General features: G+C 37.6%; 1 protein-coding gene across 1 annotated transcript in view; it reads right to left on the reverse strand.

Annotated features, from left to right (window-relative positions):
• The window catches only part of GMDS (GDP-mannose 4,6-dehydratase), a 407,972-nt gene that overhangs the window by 236,118 nt on the left and 151,404 nt on the right, over positions 1-20,450 (reverse strand). Inside the window, exons 5-6 of the mRNA XM_053950230.1 lie at positions 18,805-18,997; positions 17,807-17,911 (exon numbers count right to left, since the gene is read on the reverse strand). Of these exons, the coding sequence (XP_053806205.1) occupies positions 17,807-17,911; positions 18,805-18,997 (298 nt within the window). The remainder of the gene's footprint in view (positions 1-17,806; positions 17,912-18,804; positions 18,998-20,450) is intronic.

Genomic DNA, 20,450 nt, shown 5'->3' on the forward strand with positions numbered 1-20,450 from the left:
CAGTCGGATCACCTGCTGTTCTGAGCTGTCTACAATACTTGAACACAATGGGGTGAAACCAGGACAGAAAGTTAGCCCAATTCTGAATTTCCTGGCTTTGTGTTTTTAGTGGGACCTTTCACATCATTTTAATATCCCCATAGGTAGCTGTGCATGCACTCAGAAAAACACATATGCACATGCTCTGTACATAGTCTGGACAAAGCCCTAAATTCTAGCACCAAAAGTTAGGATTACATGTTTCACTGTTGTTTCTGAATGCGCAATGATGCAGTTTTATAGAACATCTCTAGATATCATACTGTAATTTTTTTCCGAATAGATAACCCCCTGTCTGGAGAACAGACTTGCTCTGAGAGTAAAAACTGCTGTCTTGTGAGAAATGAAGTAGGAAAGGGTCCTATGGAGCCTGAAGCTAACCAAAGGTAAAGAACTTCAGAGAAAGAAATGACAGATTCACAGTTCAGTCTGATTAATGCTGTACCAGGAAAATGAACAAAAGCCTGGTTCTTGTGCAAATTCTGAAAAGGTGCTCAGAAAGTCACTTAAACCCATGTTCTCATTTAGTCACTTGCACATATTCCTCTATGTGCTTGTTACCAAGGCTCAAGGTGGAAATAGATGTGAGTTTTATTCTGAGCATGAACTAATCAATCAAGAAATGTAGACTTCTTTTGGTTTTTCATGCCTTAATGTCACCTCCCCACCCCAAATGAAGGTAACATGCCAAAACTTTACAAGAATTTGAGAAAGTTAAGTATCTTGATATTTGTGAAACAATGAGACCCTGGAAGAGTCAAAAAGGGATGATATCACTCAATGGAGCAAATAAATACGCTGTGAAAGAATGTTTTTCTTGTTCTCTGCCCACAATTCCACCTTCCCCCAGCCCAAGATTGAACATCTAGTCGTTCCAGTGAAAACTCTCCATCCCATGCAAGGAATAAGGAAGAGGGAACCTGTGGGGAGAAAAATCGAAAGTGCAAACAACAGCTTTATCAAAATATATGGGCACAAGTTTAAGTTTATGGAGGCACCCCTGATTCAGTCATTTCACAGTTTATGAGCCAATCAAGTTTGCAAAGCTCCTTTTACCCTCCTTTCATAGTTTTCAGGACATATTCATATGTACCTCATTTTTTACGCCCACACTAAGGTGAGGAAGACTTCAACATCTGTAGCCACAGAACGCTTAGATTTTCTGCTTCAGTCTAGAACACACTTCCAAAACTGGACAAAACTGAACTTTAAATAGTTTCCCAAAGCACACTACAGAGTTCATCTCTCAAAGGACAGTTTATTGACAGGCTTGAGGAGCAGAGAGGGAAATCACTGAAATTTAACCCTGAACCCCACGTGAACCCAGGGATTGGGGCTGCATATTTTCCACTGTCCTGCCATCTGCTGCTTCACTGCACATGGTAATCTTTGGCAACCCCACTGAGAGCTGCCTGGGCTATGGCTCTGTTCAGACAGGGTGTAGAAAGAAAAGACACTGAGAATGTCATGGCTGACTGACCAGACAACTGAGATCAGAGAGATTATGCCTCATTTGCTCACCAAGCCCTGCCAAAAGCAACACCATTTAACTGCAGGTACTCAAAACCCAACAGGCCTGTTTAAAGGAAAAGTAGGCTAAAAAAGAGGACCATTCATAACCTGCATTTGTTTGGGGCACTGTAGCTATGACCTTTTGGCAATTACTCATGAGAGTTTTATAAGAAAGTCTGCAGTGCCCAGCATTTCAGGTACAAGTGATACCTGGCAGAAAGCATCATACAGGACACACCAACCTAGGAGATGACTCAAGGCAGGAGTAAACAAAAGGAACCTAATAGCCCAGCAAACAGAGAAAAAAACATAGCTGTTATTTTAAAACAGCTACAGTCTGTTTATCTCTTGGCTGTGAAATGCTGCACAGTATGGGAGTGTAAGAGTTTGGTACTTACATGCATAACCTTCATACGTCATCTCATGACAGGGGACCTCCCTTGAGCCAAAGCCAAATCTACATTTGTTCCCCAGAGCACCCCCACTAGGCTCCAGATGCAGCAGGCGAAGAATCAGCTCTCAAACTGATTTCCTCTGACCACGCTCTTCTGCATAAGGGCCCCCAACCCTTCCAGTGATTAAATATCAGAAGTGTACATACAGACTTACTGGCTTTCAAAATGATGACTCTGAAAGCCAGGGAATATTTCAGAAGTGTCTTAGAACTGCTAAGGTATATTTTTAAGGGTGTTGGACCTGCAAGAAAATTACTGTAGGATACAGAGTTACTGTAGGATTTTTGAGTCTTATCATGCTGACAACAACCACCTGTTATTAATGTAGGTCTCTTCCTCATCCTCCCTGCTTCTGCCAGAAATACTAGAAATAAAGAAGTAATTCTATATATGTGTCTACAGCAACATCCCGCCCTATTTCTTCATTCAAATACCTGATCTTGGAAATGACAGTGTCTTCTTTTCTATCTGTTTAGGAAAAAAAATCACTTTGATAAGATAAGCTTCACCAGGGGCTGCAGAACTATGGTTGGCAGACATCAGGGTTGACAAATGTTCTTGTAATTGCAAAGGGACACTACAAAATTTTCTTCTGGTGTGGAATACACAATTACTGTCACCCTTTCTTCTTCCCTGCTGCTCGACTGCCTCCACTCTGTCTGCTTCACAGGGAGATCAGGAAAGAGACAGAAAAAAGCCATGTATGAGAAGAGGAACAGGCATCTTTTCCCCAGTTCCAGCTGTGTTGGAGTCAACAGGCTCTGTTGTTTTGATGATTCCAGGACCCTCATATCTCATTTGATCCCTGCTTGACAGAAGTGCACAGCAGAGGTGGGAATGGCTTGCAGACTTACAGAGGGAGCTTCTGAAACCCTTAGGCTCTTCTCTCCAAGACAGGGCCCTTCTTTCTGAGAGTTGGAGTCAAAGAACCTTGACGCCAGCCTCCAGTTAGTAAGCAAGGCAGGAGCAATGTGGTAAAATGAGTAAGGCAAAGAGATCAAACATGCTTCCCACTGTATTTTCCTTTTGATTCAAACACATATCTTGAAAAAGAGAAGGTTTAAAGTAGTAAGTTACCCACTAACATTCTCAGTTTTACCTTCTCTGCTGCTAAGCCCTGCTGAATCAGAGCTCCTGCTCCCACTCCCACTCTCCCTCTTGACTCATAACCTCAGTGACAGCCACGAAGCTGAGCAGGGACACTTTATAAAATGTACTAAATGAAGCAATTTTCAATAATAACAAGGACTGGCAGGTAGCCATGTTAGAAGAGGAAAGACCTAGTAGGAATGTCCTGCAGCACAAAAGTCTCTGTTGTTCTCATTACTGCAAAGGAAGAAAATCTCTTTAAATGCTTTTGATTCAAATGATCATTTGACAGAAACAACGGACGAGACAAATGGCTGTAAAACAAGGCAATTGGATTTCCTACTGCTACAATATCTTACTTGGCTCCCATGACACAATTTCTCTGTTATTCTGCCTTGCCATGGTAAAGTAAACTTACAGGCTACCCAGAAAACAGATGAGTGTAATCAGTCCTTTATAAATTATATCCCTTCACTCAAAGAAAGCAAATAACTTTGCCTGCTCTATAATAACTGTTTCTAATACTTCATTTATTCTTTAAATTGTTTATAAAACACTTCAAGAGAGGTCAAGATGAGAGGGCAACAATAATTGGAGATTAAGGAGACTCTCTTAAGTATTTTGCACCTGTGAGTAAACACTTTGGTAATTATTATGATGAGAGATAGATCTACTAAAAACCCCCCAACAGCTTATTTATGATTTTCTTGGACATACATGTTATTTCATCTGAGCAAGAGCCCCATCTTTTCCAGGGCTATTTAAATTAAAATTTAAGCAGCTGCACATATGTCTGATGTCATGTGACTGGCAAGACAACAACAATAGATTTAACCTCGTCTCCTGTGGAAGTAACCTAAAGAAATAATGAGCCAAGAGTAAATGATATTCTCATGAAGTCTTTTCCAAGTGCCCTGAAAAAGCAGGGACTTTCCTCCTCAGATACACATATGTTAAAGCCCACAGAGTCAAGAACGAGCAGAACTGAGCCTGAAGGACAGAGATGTGAATTAACATGCAGGACTGGAGTTCAGGTAGGGTTTCAGAAAGGACTTTTTAACAAAAAAGGGATATCATGTCCTTTTGCAGTCTCTGTGGCATGGTTCTGCCTGCTCTGGTTTTTGTTCTTCTTATGTCCACGCACAGCACTGGCAGTGGTCATGGCAGTGTTCTGGAAAAGGGAGTGGAATAAACTGTGTAACACCATCTCTTGAGCTGCTGAGCATCACAACTGTGCAGATGTCTAATGCAGCTGAACTACAACATATCAATTAATACTAATCCACACTTTAAAAGTACATATGGAAAAAATTATATTAAATCTTTAAACACTCAACCCATTGGTTTCTCTTAAAATAGTTACAATTTAGCATGTCAGAAAAAAAAAACTGCTTCTTAGTAATTTTTCTGCACAGCCTAGAAGAGGTTGGTAAAGAAACCACTAGTGTCCTTTAATCTCTCTACCAACTTAAAAGAGAACTCAAAACAAGTTCCTGAGAAAGAAAAACCAATAAAATTCTGAGTAATTATACAGAAATAATAAACTTAAGCATGAAAAAAACATTTTCTGAGGAATTTAAAAATAGCCAGAGCTATAAACATACTGGCATATGAAAATAAAGTTAAATTTTTAAGTTATTCTTAAAGAGTTTCAATGGAATTCAGTAAACAGTATTTGATTCAAGACAACATACTCTCTTTATCCATTTTATATGGTAAGGTTATAAAAACTCAGATTTTATATCATTCCCCTTTATTTCTTTTTAACCCACGTCCTTGATCTCCTCAAAACACAGAGTTATATAGATCTAGACACAAACATAAGCTCTCTCCAAACTGCTTCAGCCTAATACCAAATCAATACAGATTATTTCCACATAATATGGTAACTGAACCACAGCTGTTACCTGAACCAAATTCTTTGCTTACCCTAATGCAGAACTGAACCAAGAAGTAAATACCTGATTATTGGATCAGAATAATTAACAGAGAATTTTCAGAGGAAGTTCCCTAATCACCTAAATTTTTATTTAATTTTTTTTCAGCTTTAACTAATTCAGAAATACCAAGGAAGATCTGGCCAAACTGAACAGCCTGTTCAGAGTCTAAGAAAAATCAGATAAAAACAAAAAAAAATTCATGCTGTTTTACTTGGGGATTTTTAAGCTGTTGGTATTTTTCAAGCACCACAAGTCCAGGAAACACAACTGTCTACAAGAAACATGATTTTTCTCTCATTTTAAAAATTAATTATATTAATCCTAGCACTGTCTCCCACAAACTTCATTGTAGATTAAAATGGAAATGAAGCTAAGCTAACATTTCAAGATAGCTGCCATCTACATCGGTACATAGTTGGGAAGTTCTGCTTTAGAAGCAGAGAATTATAAGGCCCTCTTAAAACTATTAATATTATGTTTATGTCTTGAAAGCTCTCGGTGAGGCATCTTTAAAATATATAAGACTCCCAGGGCTTTGAAAAATCTGAATGGCCTTGTCACTAAAAAGCAGGTTTGAAAATCAGATAAAGGCAACAGGGATTTTATTAACAGATAACATACTTCATCAAGTGGCTGCATAAGTATTTCTTTCCTGACAGGCTACAGAAAAGTAAGAGGCATTTATGTTAATCCTTGAGGATTTCTAATTTTTTGCATTTCAATAGTCTCAAGGAAAAGCATGTTTTAAAAAGTGTTAAATCTCTCAGATTTTGTTTATGGAATCCCTTTTGTTTTAAATATTAAATTATCTGATTTTAACCAGTAGAAAAAACATTGAGTTTGACTGAACCCTCACATACATTATCAGTTAGGAAAATTTTGATTTATTCTTTTACAGAAAATTTTGCTGAACACACAAACTCTTTCACCAGACTTTCATGTACAGGCAGTCATTTTCAAGCATCATCCACACACTCACACACATACATAATTTTGGAAAAAATGAATGAACATTCCCTGATGACTCTGTGGGTTTCTTCATGGGTGTTGACGGCTGGTTATCACTGTCTACAAATGTGATGGTAAACCAGATGATATCACCACACCACCAAACCCACAATGAACCTGTAGAACCAAAGCGACAGGAGACACTTAACTTACTTGCAAGTAGACCAGAGTTGTGCAATAACTGCAGCACAGTAATGAAATCAAACCCAGAATTGCTTCATGCCATGATTTCAAAACAAAGAGCTTCTTTAAGTGCAATTTAAGATTATGATGCTTTTCTCAAGAAAAGCATCATCATGAGACATAGCGAAAATTTAATAATGACCTGTTATTCACTGGCTTACACTTTTCTGACACCATTTTGGCAATAGACCTTGGATTCACCAGCAGAACAAAAACTGTTGCCAGTTCCTCAGTAACACCAGCACTTTCAGAACTAGGTAGCAAGGTAGCACTTGCCTACTGCTGTTACATGAAGTCAAGCTTTCAAGATCCCAGCCTTACTGTTACACCAATCTTGCCCTTTTTTTTGTAATTATTGCAAGATCTGCTGGGACCATGAAATATGCTAAAAATAAAACAATTGTATATGTGCTACACTCTTTTTTAAAATTTATTTTTGTGCAAATCTCAAACAGCACATATAATTTTCAGCAAAATTCAGATGATTCAAATCACTACCTAGAAGCTGTAGCACATCTGGACAGGTCATGGCTCAGGGCACAGAGCAGCTATTCAAAAAAGGAGAAGCACATCCACTATTTAGTTTTAGACCATACAAAAGGGAAAGATTTGTCCATAACACAGGAGTTGGGAGGCTTTACCCTCCTAGAGCGTGAGCACAAGTCACACTACTAACACCAGTCCATCCCATTCCCCCATTTTCTCTAAAGGGGCAGGACTTGAGAAGAAGGAAGACACATCACCACTGAAAAACACATGTGAAAATTAGCAACCACTGGCCTGATTTCCAATGGCAGATATATGCAATACTTACGAAAACAAGCAGCAGGGGAATAAAAAAGGAGTACTTGCATGACGCCTGTTATGGTCACAGGGTTGACTTTAAATTCAATGGCCCTTCAGTACAAATGTTTAAAATTAAGTACAATACTGCTGCCATCCCAAACCAACAAAGTTTTTATGACCATGGATAATTTCCAATAGAATTTGGGAAGTAAGAACTTTTCCTGACCTTGGGAAGTACACAGTGTCTCCATTTATCTTGAAGCAGTGCAGTAACAGTAACAAAAGATCTTGGTGGTTATTTTTACAGTCTACAGCAAATAGTAACTCAGTGTGAGAGCACAGAGCATACACACAACTATCCCTAATGGATGCACACATGCCTACCAATGACTCAGAATGTGGGCATGAGGTGGGGCTGACAAAAGTGTCAGCAAGAAAGCACAAATAAAATTTCTAACTTAAAAAAAGCAACTGTTTCAGAATTTTTAAAAAGGAATTGGAATGTAAAATATTTCTGAGTGTTACTGATGTTTTTCTCATGTCTTCTGGATTTGTCTTAAATCCAAAATGAGTTCCAGATTTTTGCAGATTCACATTGCCTACACCTGGGATTATTATAGGATTTTGTAAAGTTTTGACAAATATTCTCAATCCACCTATTGATGGATATTGATGGAATGAATAAACACCTTAAATTTCTTTTAATGTAAGTATTGTAATATAAATGAGGAGGAAATAAAAGGATGCAAATTGAAGGTTTGAGGTGCTTTACTGGATAATTCTTTACTACTTAGAAATCTACTCACATATAATATAATGAAATCAAGAATTTTACTTCAAAAATAAAAATCCATCAGTATTCCTGCAACATTTCTATAGCAGTGGTTCTCAACTCACATTTCCTAGGGAAAAAAAAAATCAGAGAAAGTAGAGAATACATGATACTGTATTTTTTTTCTTGGCTTGGGTTTGATTTGTTTTCCTGTACCAAAGAGCAACCCTGAAGGGTTTCATGGGAAACCTGCTAAGTCTCTGTCTTAACAGCTATCATTCTATAGGGGTGAGATACAGTACAGATCAAAATATGCAACTGATATTGCAACATCTAAATAGCATCAGGTATCTAGTTTTATTACAATGCTTTGGGCCATAGCTTTCATTTGCCAATCATTGCCTAACAATTAAGTAGAACATAATTAAATTTTAAGAGTCTAAGAAAGGCAAATCCTTGAAAAGGAAATATTTTAACACAGTTGGCAAGGTGTGCAAACATCAACTGTGTGGGAAACACATGTAGCTGACAGTACATATACTGTTATAACTCCTTGTAAAAGAGGTTAAAATCTGTTCAAAAATACTTGCAATTAGATGAATAAAACTGGCAGAAATCAGCATTCTGCCAGCTGTTGGGTTTTTCAGCTATTTCAGTGACAATAGGATATGATTATAAATGTAAATATTATAAATGTAAATATTATAAATGTAAAAATCCCCAGAAAGTACATAATGCATGTAATGATCTGAAGTCAAACTACCTACACAGGCAATGTTTGTCTGTCTGGTTGTGTTTCTTATTTTTAAACACATTTCTAGGAACTGTTCAGAGTTGATATCCAATGACATTGAATTTCTCACTTATTTGTTTTTAATGAATCCTGCTAACTTTGTAGAGGAATAATCAGTTTCCTTGAAAGGAAAGTGGTTTTTTTAACCACTAATGGTGAAACTGTTTTATTGTGAATTAGTTTCTCCTGTCCAGTCTCCTGTATCTGAAATGCCTCAACGGGTTGATTTCAAATAATTTTCTGAAACAACATGCACTTTCAATAGATTTATTTTTATTTATTTATTTTTTTAATTATGCATGACTAAGTAGAGGGAATTGTCAACCTTTTGGAGAGCTATTTTAGGGAAAACAGGATGCACATTTCTGAGAAAAAGTTTCAGATACTAAGATGGGCCAGTCACTCCATGCCTATAAGCTGTGAGTATGACCAGGCTTTCAAGTTTCTGCACCCGGTAGATGATGCCCAAAATTTGAAGGTTGTGAACTGTGGCCTACAGAGTCACATACTTAACATCTTTGCAGGGATACCCAGGACTCTGAAGATGAGCTGTAAGCAATTTCTAATGGTTTTTACTTCGTAGTCTCAGGGGAACACTGACTGATGTTGGATTACACAGCAGGAAGAAAACAAAGCAGTACACTAATATATCACATGAAAAATGTATATATTTGACAGAATTTTAATAATAGTAAGACACAGGCTTTCAGAAACTTAAGATATCATTAATATGGCAATAATGACTAAAATATTAAACATTCATTACTTACAAAATATTAACAATGTAAGATAAATTAATTTATGCAACATCTCTTGCAATAATGACGGGACCTTTGCTCTTTGAGTGATTTTTTTTCTTTTCCTTTCTTGTCTCTATTTCAGAATACAATGATATTTAATTAAATGCAACAAAACAAAATAATAATGTAGATGCAACTGCACGCAAAAACAGCTCAAGGAATTTCTTGAAAAAAGCAAGAAATACAGAAGAGGTTGGCTGTGGCTGAGTTCTTACATCTGGGAAAACTGTATCCTGCAGTATGCTCTCTTGTCAGAAGCTCTGGGTACCACTGAACTATGACTTCACCATGCATTCAAAGGACATGTTCTTCCCCAGATAAAGTGGTTTCCTTCGGAGAGGATCTCACATGCAGCAACTTGGACTACATTCCCACGGAGCCCTGGAATGGACAGGCAGTGGGCTGGGGTTGCATCTTTTAGGCATGGTCACCTACCCATCAGCTAGCAGGGTCTGAGATGACCACACTGCATCTGTACTGTCTCCTATACTCTCTCCTCATGTTCCCAGCAATGGGGTAAGTTGGCTAAATGAATTTCAGGCTGAAACCACTTCTGTTCTTCTTTCTACAAACTCCCCATTCACTTTAAGCTAGTTTGTAAAATGCAAGGTGTAAATCTCACATTTCTTGCTTGTATTTCACTTCATGTTCTCATTTATACAAACACAAGAACAGCACAATGGTCACATTTTCCATTGTGCTTTGCCTGGGGAAAAATAAATGTAACAAAGGGGAAAAAATTGAGGAGTAGGTATATTTCTGAAAATCCTGCTACAACTTTGTGTATTAATGAAGGCATAAGAACACTACAGGTGAGATACATACTCTGCCACTCCATTTCCAATTTCTGAGTTTCATAGATTTCATAGCACTTTATTTAAAAGTTTTTGGCTGATATTTAATTAGAGAAAAAAAAAGTCTGCAAGTTTTAGTTTGAGAAAGTAACACTCATATATATTAATATAACTTGAGAAATGTTAAGAATTATTTGGTAAATCTTTCTAAATTTAACAGCTTTGATATTTTGTAAATTGTGGGGATACTTGGCCCTTTTTTTTTTTAGATTAAAAAAAAAAGTTGAAATCAATCATGGTAGATAGCAAAACTTCTAATCTACTTTCTTCTCAACATAGTATAAGCCACAAGGGAGCATATGATTTAATGATGAAAAGATGCTTCTGATAAGATAATAATTTGCTCAAAGAGAGATTTGAGTTGTGAATGCAGCTGTTCCAAAAAATCTAAACCCACAGGCAAGAAATTACTTATTTTTTGTACAAGCTATATCCATAACTACTTAGATAAACTGGTGACAAACCCCAGAAAAGTACATCAGATAAAGAATTGAATTATCAGGGCTACTTTGAGACTGAAAAGGAAAAAAAAATAAGAGGTGGTAAAGATTACCACGAACTATTGTTTCAAAGACTGAATCAAAAAGATTTCAGTAGTCAAGACTGTTCAACACAGTATCTTACTTCATCAATGAGTCACTTTAGAAAAATATCTTTTTATATCCTGATTCAGTTCATGTACAAGATTATTTCATTCCCATATATGACAAGTTGCATGGCACTCACCTGGATTACCTGGATGCCCAAAACTAAGGGCAGGATGCCTAAAATGAAGGGCATGCAGAAATGGTCTCACCCTCTAGATCTTATTTCAGATGTCTGGTACTGCTTTTAAAACACAATTTAATGAAGGGAAACCCACTCATATTTTGGTGTGGTTGCACTACCTTCATATCTTAGTGTTGGCTAGCACTAGGAAAGTGGCACTAGAAACATAAGGTTAATATGGCTTATTAGCAGCATAAGAACCAGACAAAAAATCTCCACATGTTTTCATGTGCTCTGATCTGTATTAATTGGTCAGTAGCTGGTTCAACATCATCATAGTTAACTGAATTTACTTATCTTGTAACACCAGATCTTTTTCAAGGGGAAAACACTTGTGCTTAGGTAAAACAGAGGAAAGGTATTACCCGGCAATTTTCTATTATCACAGTCAATATTGCTGCAAATGCATTTGTGCAAGTAGACTGTAATGCCCACATTTATCCCCAGTGATGTCTGACTGCATGTGTAGATAAGGGAACACCTGCATGGATCACTTAGCAGGATCAGTCTCGCAGCAGGGAGAAGAAGCCAGTAAGAATGCATGTCTCCAGGACACTGCATGCTTTCTCTGTTGAAACACGCAAACTAAAAAGCATGAAATGATCTTGGCTGCTCTATAGCACACAAATGTCTGAGTAAGTCCTTTTGCATTGGCCATGGTACCTTGCCATCAAGTTTTCAATGTGCAAAGCAGATGATCCTGATGACAACAGCCAGCCTGTATGCTTCTCATCCAGCAAGGAGCAGTATAGTCAACTCTGCTGACTTTTTCTATTGAGATATACTCATGTGTTTGGAAATTTTGGATTAAATGGAGGAGATGTAGCTTTGCACTAAACTTTTACACACTTACGTCTTTCACAGGCCTCTATTTACCAAAAAAGCATCAGGAAAAGCCCTTAGTATTTCCAGTGGTACTAGGATGACCAAGCTGAAAGTGCTTTAAGAGATTAGTCTCCAACCACAGACATGAGAAAGGGAAATCTGGCAGATGTTGACTGCATGTCTATACAGTAGATGCAGAAGAACAGCTGCTACAGTAGGAATTGCACAGATTTCTTGTTAAAGTCAGTAGCAGATGTCACCATCTGCTTCTGCCTTCTCTATGAAATAGAGGCATAAGGGAGACTAAAAGCTGATTTTTTTAAAAAAAGGTAACAACAAAAACCATAAAATCAAAAGACACATATTTACAGTGAGTAGGGGAAACTCTTACCCCCTTCTCCCTGGCTAACCTGAGACCTAGATGCACAATAAAAGCAAAGAACACTCCCCATTCTATTTAAGAGATGATTTCTTTTCATTTTAATCTCAGTACATGTACTTTGACAACATTCAGCCTGCAATCTAATACCTAGACATTTCCACCCTGGCTGAAAGAGATCACAGAAATGAGCAGTTGTATCCTTTCCCTCTGGCTATACAGCAATGGTCTGATGACAACTGCTTTACCAGAGTTGGTATCAGACACACAAAAATTCCCTACTGAATGATCTACACAATGATGTCATGCGTGGAGGCAAAGAATTACTTAGGGGGAAAAAAACCCAACAAAAACCAAACAAAACTTTTGTTGCATTGTGTCAGGAAACATGCTGTACATGTTTGTACATCTTGGCAGATTAAGATCAGATGAGGCAAGCAATGAAGTGGTTAACCAAATCAGAAAGTTATCTCAGACATCCAAAGGCACATCTTGTAAACCTGAGACAACTTCTTACAGAGAACTGAAGAGAGACAACAGTAAGGGCTTGTCTGGGACGAAACAAATGACACTGTCAACAAGCAGTTTGCTTTCCCACTCAGAAGAGGAGGTATTAGTGAGATCCAGAGCCCAACAAAAGAACAGGAATCTTTCCAATGAAGTAAAAAAAAGGTTTGGATCAAGCCCCAGATTTCCTGAAAACTAGACTTGCTAATTGCCTCATTCTTCCACTGTCAAAACCGCCATCTCACGGAACAGAAATATCTTTCCAATATTGCTATAGGGCAAACATTTCCACACTGGTAATACTGGGAGACATATTCAACTACCACCAGCAACTTGATAGCCACCACCTCCCCCATTTGGTATCCCATGAAGTTGTTTTGAGGGGGAGAGTAAAAAATCAAACATTATTCTGTTCTGGAAAAGTTTTTTTTAGGTTTTCTTTTGTTCATTTTTGAATACAGGGACTGCCTGTAGCTACTGTAGAGCATATTGATCTTCAGCTCATGTCATACGTAGACAATAAATAAGCTTCAGAAATGAAGATCCCATTCACCTTGTCATGACCATAAATCACAAAACTCTTGAGCTATACCTGATAAAATGGATGAAAGTAACTGAAGAAATTAGCTTTAGCAAAGTATACTGCTAATACAGGTCTTTTCCCCAAAGGAAGCAAGTCATGCTTATCTTACACTACCAGACTATTACTGGAAGTACTATGCCAGACCCTCAGCTGGCATAAATCAACCTGACCCTACTCATTTCAGTGCAGCTGTGTTGATTTATGTGAGCTGAAAAAGTATGCACTGGTCAAAAAGTGACTATTTCATCTTACAAAACTGTAAAAGTGACTAAGTGAAATGAAGGGAAAATCAAATGAGAGGCAGTATGTATAATATAAAGAAAATAACAGAAAGGAAAGTAACTACAGAAAGGCTCAAAGTAGATGTGTATTTTATTAAGATTAGTCTAACACAGCCACTAATTTTACTTCATATGAAATTTCAGATAATATTTTCTGCTGTTACATACACACGTATCTCTTGAGTATAGACCCAAGTACTTGTGCAATTTAATAATGTTGTACTATTCCCAAATTAAGATATAAGGCTCCGGCAGTGGGTTCAGCCAATCTCGAATTTATCACTGGTATTTTTGTAAAGTCACTCTGATTGTCAGAACATGAAACATCATACTTAAAAGGAAGCCCACACAGCAAACTTAAGTGCTCAGCTTTACACTATGGCGTCACATCTTAGAACTACTCCTGTTACTGTCTTTCTCTTGGAGAGCAAGATAAAAGTAGAAAACCAAATGTTCCCAAATCCAGCACTTCTCTCAAGCCTTTGTAATTTTGAGAAATATGAAACCTTTCATATTAGACTTAAGCACTCTTTACCCTTATGAACTCTGTGCAGACTTCCCTATTATTTTACAGGGTACATGAGATTAACTACTGGTGCTCCTTTCTGAGTTTAAGCTGGAAAGGCTCAGAAGAAGAATTGGCATTCTGAAAGAAGTGTAGATTCCTGAACTCCTTTTATAGGGAAGCAGCTCTTGAGATCAGACAGTTCTCATTTTCACTAGGCTTGTGCACTGCTGGCCCAGCACTACAATATCAGAACATTACAAAAAAGAGGGATTGTGGCAGATGCACTTGGCCCCCTTATCCAAACTAGCAGTACTTTGGTGCAGGCCCCAAAGGACATAAACACCTGAGCTGTAGCAGGGCCAGGAACGCCTCCATGAAAGCTACAAAGGGGCAGACTAACCCAGGGTGCATTGATGCTTGAACACATGAATAGTGGGTGGTTTTTCCAAGATTCAGTTATTGAAGAACAAAGACAGTTGAGGGTCCAAAGGGTCTCATACATACCTTCCCATCACGTGTAATTCAACCACAAGCCAACCACCTTATCCCTTAAGTGACAGTCTAATTGAGCCACCTATGAGCTCTCTCTGCAAGGCAGCATGGCTTTGTGGCAGTGATTCCCCCCTTGAGTTAGGACACCTCTCAAAGTTGCTCCTTGAGCCAGAGAGACTTTTCTACTAAAAACTTTGGATATATGCAGTTTCAGCTCTATTTAAATTACAGGTTCACTGCTTTGCCATGCCTTTCCCCTAGATCTGGGACTCATGTCAAGGTTTGAGATTCCTTACCTGAGATTGAGGTATTACAGTGGAGAGATCCCTTATACAAAATAGATGCCCAGTAAGTTGCTGGTAGCATGCTAAATTAGTACTAATGAATGGAAGAATTGATTTTTTAAGACATAAATCATTGTAAAGGTCTGAGACTAAGACTGGAATTAGCTGCACCTAAGCTGAATCAGGAGTTTAGATACTTGCCACAATGGGTCTCCTTTACACTTTTAGTCTCTGTGCAAATAATTCCAAATTGATTCTAACTCTGTATTCATTTGTATGTTTCATCCATGTAGTAAATAATAGAGTGAACCTTGCCATCAAACTTTGTTAAGTCATGTTTTTATAAATTCGTATCAAACCCATTTTTGCTAAAATCATTGTGGGTGATTTTTTGAGTGACCCCAAACACTCATTTACAATACAGATCATGAAGCAAACTCTTTACAATTGTTTGTTCAATTCAACATCAGTGACCAGCTTGGCAGACAACTGCAATTCACCATCTTTCAACATGAGTACTCATACTTCAAATACAAATACTTCTATATTTGATCACAGTCCACACTGCAGGCTCCAAGGTATGAAAAACACATTCTTCTCATCCTTACCATTGCCTTCCAGTGTAGCATATTTCACAGATCCCTGGCTACAAGGAATACTAGAGTTTGTCTCTTCAGTTTTTTCTCATAAATACATTTTGTGTAAGAAACTTACAGAAATTTTCAAAAGTATTATTTAAAATTCAGGTATGCATTGTCCACCAGGAGCGATCAATTCTGCACCTCAGCAAGTGGCACTGCTGCAACCTTCTGCTCTTCTCTGATTTCTGGACATTGGGTTTTGTGTGGACAAGATGCAAATAATACCACCATCAATGGGATGTTGTATTTGATGCATTCATTGTAACCCTAAACCAACTGAAATAGTGGTATATAGTATTGGAAGAAAATGTGTATTGATTTATTTAGGTATTCCCAATCTTTGAAATCAGTATAAGAAAAAGGCTAAACCATAAAGCATTTTAAAACTTCCATGGATATTACCAGCTTTGCATAGGTGTTAGAAATTCCAGTTAAACCCTCTTTTCCTCCTGAAGTACCTTTGCAATCTTCAAAAATATTAAGAAAGTGATGAATGACTATCAAGAAGCAATCTGAAAACTATTGTTATGTCATGTTCTTATCTGTATAGCTTTTCGAAACCTTTCCCCACAAAAACACCATACAAATAACACTGGTCTGTGGTTACAGCTGCTTTCATGGCAATTACTCCTGCTAAGGCAAAAAGAGTCAACTGAAACCATTTCTAGGAGAAGATTCCTGTTCATGGCATAAAGGGTCCAAAACTTCACCCAGCAAACACACACACAATGAAAAGTTCAGCCTGAGACTTCAAAGCACAGACTTGAGTGCTCCATGGGGACGTCAAATGTGTTGAAAAGAGACCTCAGATTGGAAATTCTATTGCAGTAGTGTTAAAGCAGGACCAAACATCCATGGGATCAAAATAGCAATGAGTACTGAAGTTACCCTTCTTCAAAACAGCACGAGTCTATACCAGAGCATCAGAAACACTATGTGTTCATAAAATTTTGATCTCATCTTCTTGTTCCATAGAGTTATTAGAAATCATACCAAGTTAATATTTTTTATTGCATATTCCCACATTTTTTACAATGGTCAGAATGTTTTGATTGCATAGTGATATCTCAGAGCAATTTGAATATTAGTTTACAGCTATGAATACACCTCAGTAAACTCTTTAATAGAAAGCAAAGTATTAGGGCTTCTAAATTAAATAAACTAGTGAATATGATTCCCCTTTAATTTTGAACTTGTGCTTTATTTGCTCCAGTGAAGTGATACACCAGCTTCTACCACCAATTACTGTAAATGCTGCCTATCCACTGTATGATGAGGTTTCACAGCTGTGACTCCCAAAGACTGAAATGAGTATTTAAATCCTATTGACATGGACTCCTTTTTTCTCCTCTTTTTTTTTTTTTTCTTCCTTTTAAGCAGAGTTGAAATTATGGTCTGTTTTATATTAGTATCATATAAGTATGATTAAAAAATCTTATATTTTGTGCCAGGCTATAATTTATATAATTGCATTCCTGTAAAACTTGAATTTATTTTTCATTTAGAAACAGACCACAATAAAAGGCTTCTGCACTGAGAATCCAATTTTCTGTGTTAATTTAAAGTTTAATTTTAGAGTGTTTTCTACAGTCACAGTACTTAAAGGGCAGAGGAAAACTGTCATTGTAAAAGAGACTTCTAATCAACCATGGAGTCTTACTCAAACTAAATACCAGCATTAATTGTTCATAAAGTACTGCAAGCGGAAAAGGGATGATTAAGTGGAATTTAAGCTGCATTGCTATTAAGGATTAAACTGAAAAGCATTTTAAAGCAAAGTGTTAAAAGCCATCTTGTAAAACAGTAGGGCACATAATTCAAAATTTTTTCAAAATATACCAGGCTGTACTAATTAGTCTTAAGAACTTAGAACATCTATTATTTCTGCCTCTTAATTTGACATTTATACACAAATTAACATCTTGAGTATGTCACACCTAAAATTGCATCTGTTATGTAGTTGCCCAAATAAATGTTTAGAAAACCTGCCTTTTTTAATAACTTATATTAACATTTTTGCCTTTACTTATTATCAAGAGGGACACAAAATTAGATACACAAATTTCCTTTAGGCATTTTTGAGCTACAAAATGGAATACGATACTTGAAGGGGAAAGCTGCTATTCTTGAGCTCTGAGGCTCTGAGACTGCCAGGAGGGCTGCACCAAATGCCATGGGTAGGCTGCAAGTCATGACACCTTCCCTACAGAATTCTGGCACATTTAAATGAAACCTGTGGATGCATTTTTCCATTTTCCCAATCAGATACATGCAAAGTTGGAAACAGTTTCACATGGATTTTCTAACCTCTTCTGGGGCTCTCATGATTAAAGAGGATGCCATTCACAGCAAAGAGATTGTAGGCTTCTCTGAAGTTCACCACAATCCAATAGGCATACAGTTTTGCTGCCCCTGTAAAAATAATTTTGAAGCATTATTGGATAAATTCTTGGCTCATACACAGCTCAGACACACACACAAGTCTCTATCACATGCAGGGTTGAAGTCCACATTTCCACAGCAAAGTGCTTTATTATTTGATTAATTCCCTATATGTGCCAAATTTCATATTAAAAATAAACAAAATCCCAATAAACAGCATCTGAATGGGAAAATACTCATATTCTGAGCAGTCTCTGAACTGGCCAGAAAAACACCAGGGCACTTTCTTACTTGTTTTCTTATACACACTCAAGCACAGCATTTTTTTCTTTAGCAATATAATTACCACAGTCAGAGCGTGTGAAATATGCCACTGTAGTGACCTCTGTTAATTAAAAAAAAGCCAAAACAAAACCAAAATTACTTTGGAGGAATAAAAGTGAGAATCTGGTGCCTTAACACTCAAATTGATTTGAAACTTTATCACCAAAATCCTCCATGCCCATTGCTTTAATAAGTGTTTCAAATTTCATACGAGTTCACGAAGGAAGAAGTGAGCTCTTGGGAGTCTTTCATTTAGGCAAAAAAAAAAAAAAAAAAAAGAAATGAAACTTTATCACTTCAGTGGTACCTCACAACCCTTTGTGAAGGAAGAGTCACCCCCTACCCCCCCTTCTTCAAGAGCTCTTCACCTCTGAGCTGAATGAACAAGGTCTTGTGAAGTGAGATGCTAATTTCCAACCCCCAGGCAATGGCAGCAAATACTTTTTATATAGTAATTCATAAAGGTATGCCTCTCAACATGTCTAGTCACTTTAGCTCTATCATCATTCTAATCTTACATCCAAATGACTTCAGCCCTGAGACATGAACAGGGAGAACAGACAGACAGACACTACACACACACCATCAGCGCTCCTCACCATAAGGCGATCTTGGGTAAAAAGGGGTGGTCTCCTTTTGTGGGATTTCCTGCACTTTTCCAAAAAGTTCACTGGTGGAGGCTTGGTAAAACTTCACAGAGTTGATAAGGCCACAGGTCTTAATAGCATCTAGGAGTCGTAAAGTGCCAACCCCATCAACGTCAGCAGTATATTCGGCTAGATCGAAAGAAATCTTGGGGAGAGAAAGAAATAAAAACCCACAGATTTTACTAGGGCATCAGAACATGCCAAAATCATGTGCAACCAATCAAAGCAATACATCACTTGCCACAGATCATCTAGACATTTTTGTACAAAGTAGATACTCAGTTTACAAAAGTACCCTCAAAGGATTTCTAAGAATAAATAAGTAGTTCCATAAATAGCCAAGCCAAATGACTGGTGTTCCCTGGGATTATTTTCCCACGTGAAGTATGGGATAAGCCTCCCCATGGTGGGAACATTATCAGGCACTCTCTCATCTCCACAGCTGCCAGTTTCTGCAACACTCACTTGGGCTCAATACCTTTGATACACTTGAATTTGGTTATAATTGCCCAAAATATATTTTTAAAAAGTAATAGGACAGAGAGCATGACAGCACCAGCATGTATAAACCCCACCTCCCCCCCAAACTTTAAACAAGGTCCAAGGTTTTGCAATTCAAACAGACATCAAAGTTCAGAGAAGAGTAGAAATACCTGCTATCAAATGAGACTCCCAACACTATCCCACCAAGGTGTACCAGAGCTGTGGCTTTTGCACAGAGCTTAGAGAGATCATAAAATGTGACTGCAAAGGGTTGGAGGTATGCAAAAATACCCTGACATCTCCAGCTGACATATTCTTCAAAGTATGATAATAAAGTCATGCCCACTGGTGGACCAAGATTACTTTTTCTCTCCCCACTCCAGTATTTACAGTTACCTTTACGATGAGCTTGTCCTGTGGCCTATGCCACAATCAGTGCTTAAGTCTAAGCTTTCAGAGTGTTTCGAAAATATATTAATTATTTTCTTTGCACTTATACAAGAAAAAAAAAAAAAAACACCTGGAAAAAGTAAGTGAAGGTAAGAGGTGTGTTGTGACCACCCCAATCTGAAGACAGGAGAAAACATGCTTAGAAAGGAGCTCACACTTTTTTTTTTTTTTTTTGGCAGTACAGGCTGCTTTTCTGGAGGTTCCAACAAAGTTCCTGGACTCTGAAGAATTTTTTCCCACCAGTCCCCATCCCAGCAGCACGTTCCTCCTTCCTTCTACATCCTCTCTCCAACTCTCTCCAACTTATGACAGTTTTTGAAAAAAAGTTCCCTGTTTATACTGCCAATGTTATAAAAAGTAAAAGTGAGTGGGCTTTTAGAGCAGTCTCCTTCATGGCCCTGACCCAAAGAATTATTCTACCTATGTAGCCTCTGGCTGATTCAGACTGATAGCCCTGTATTCATTCCTCCTCATAAGCCACTTCCCCTATTCAGTAACCACTGGAAGTTTAAGGCTTATTTACACAGCAGATGGAAAAAATTAATTTTATTAATTTGCATTTTCACTTATAGCTAATTTAATACAGGTATGAAATTACCTAAATTGTGTTACTGTGCTCTGAAATAAAAATGTTCACACACAGTTTTGAGCTGCAATAGGTAAAG

This window comes from Vidua chalybeata, chromosome 1, assembly GCF_026979565.1.
Source record: "Vidua chalybeata isolate OUT-0048 chromosome 1, bVidCha1 merged haplotype, whole genome shotgun sequence".
In the NCBI taxonomy this organism is placed as follows: domain Eukaryota; kingdom Metazoa; phylum Chordata; class Aves; order Passeriformes; family Viduidae; genus Vidua; species Vidua chalybeata.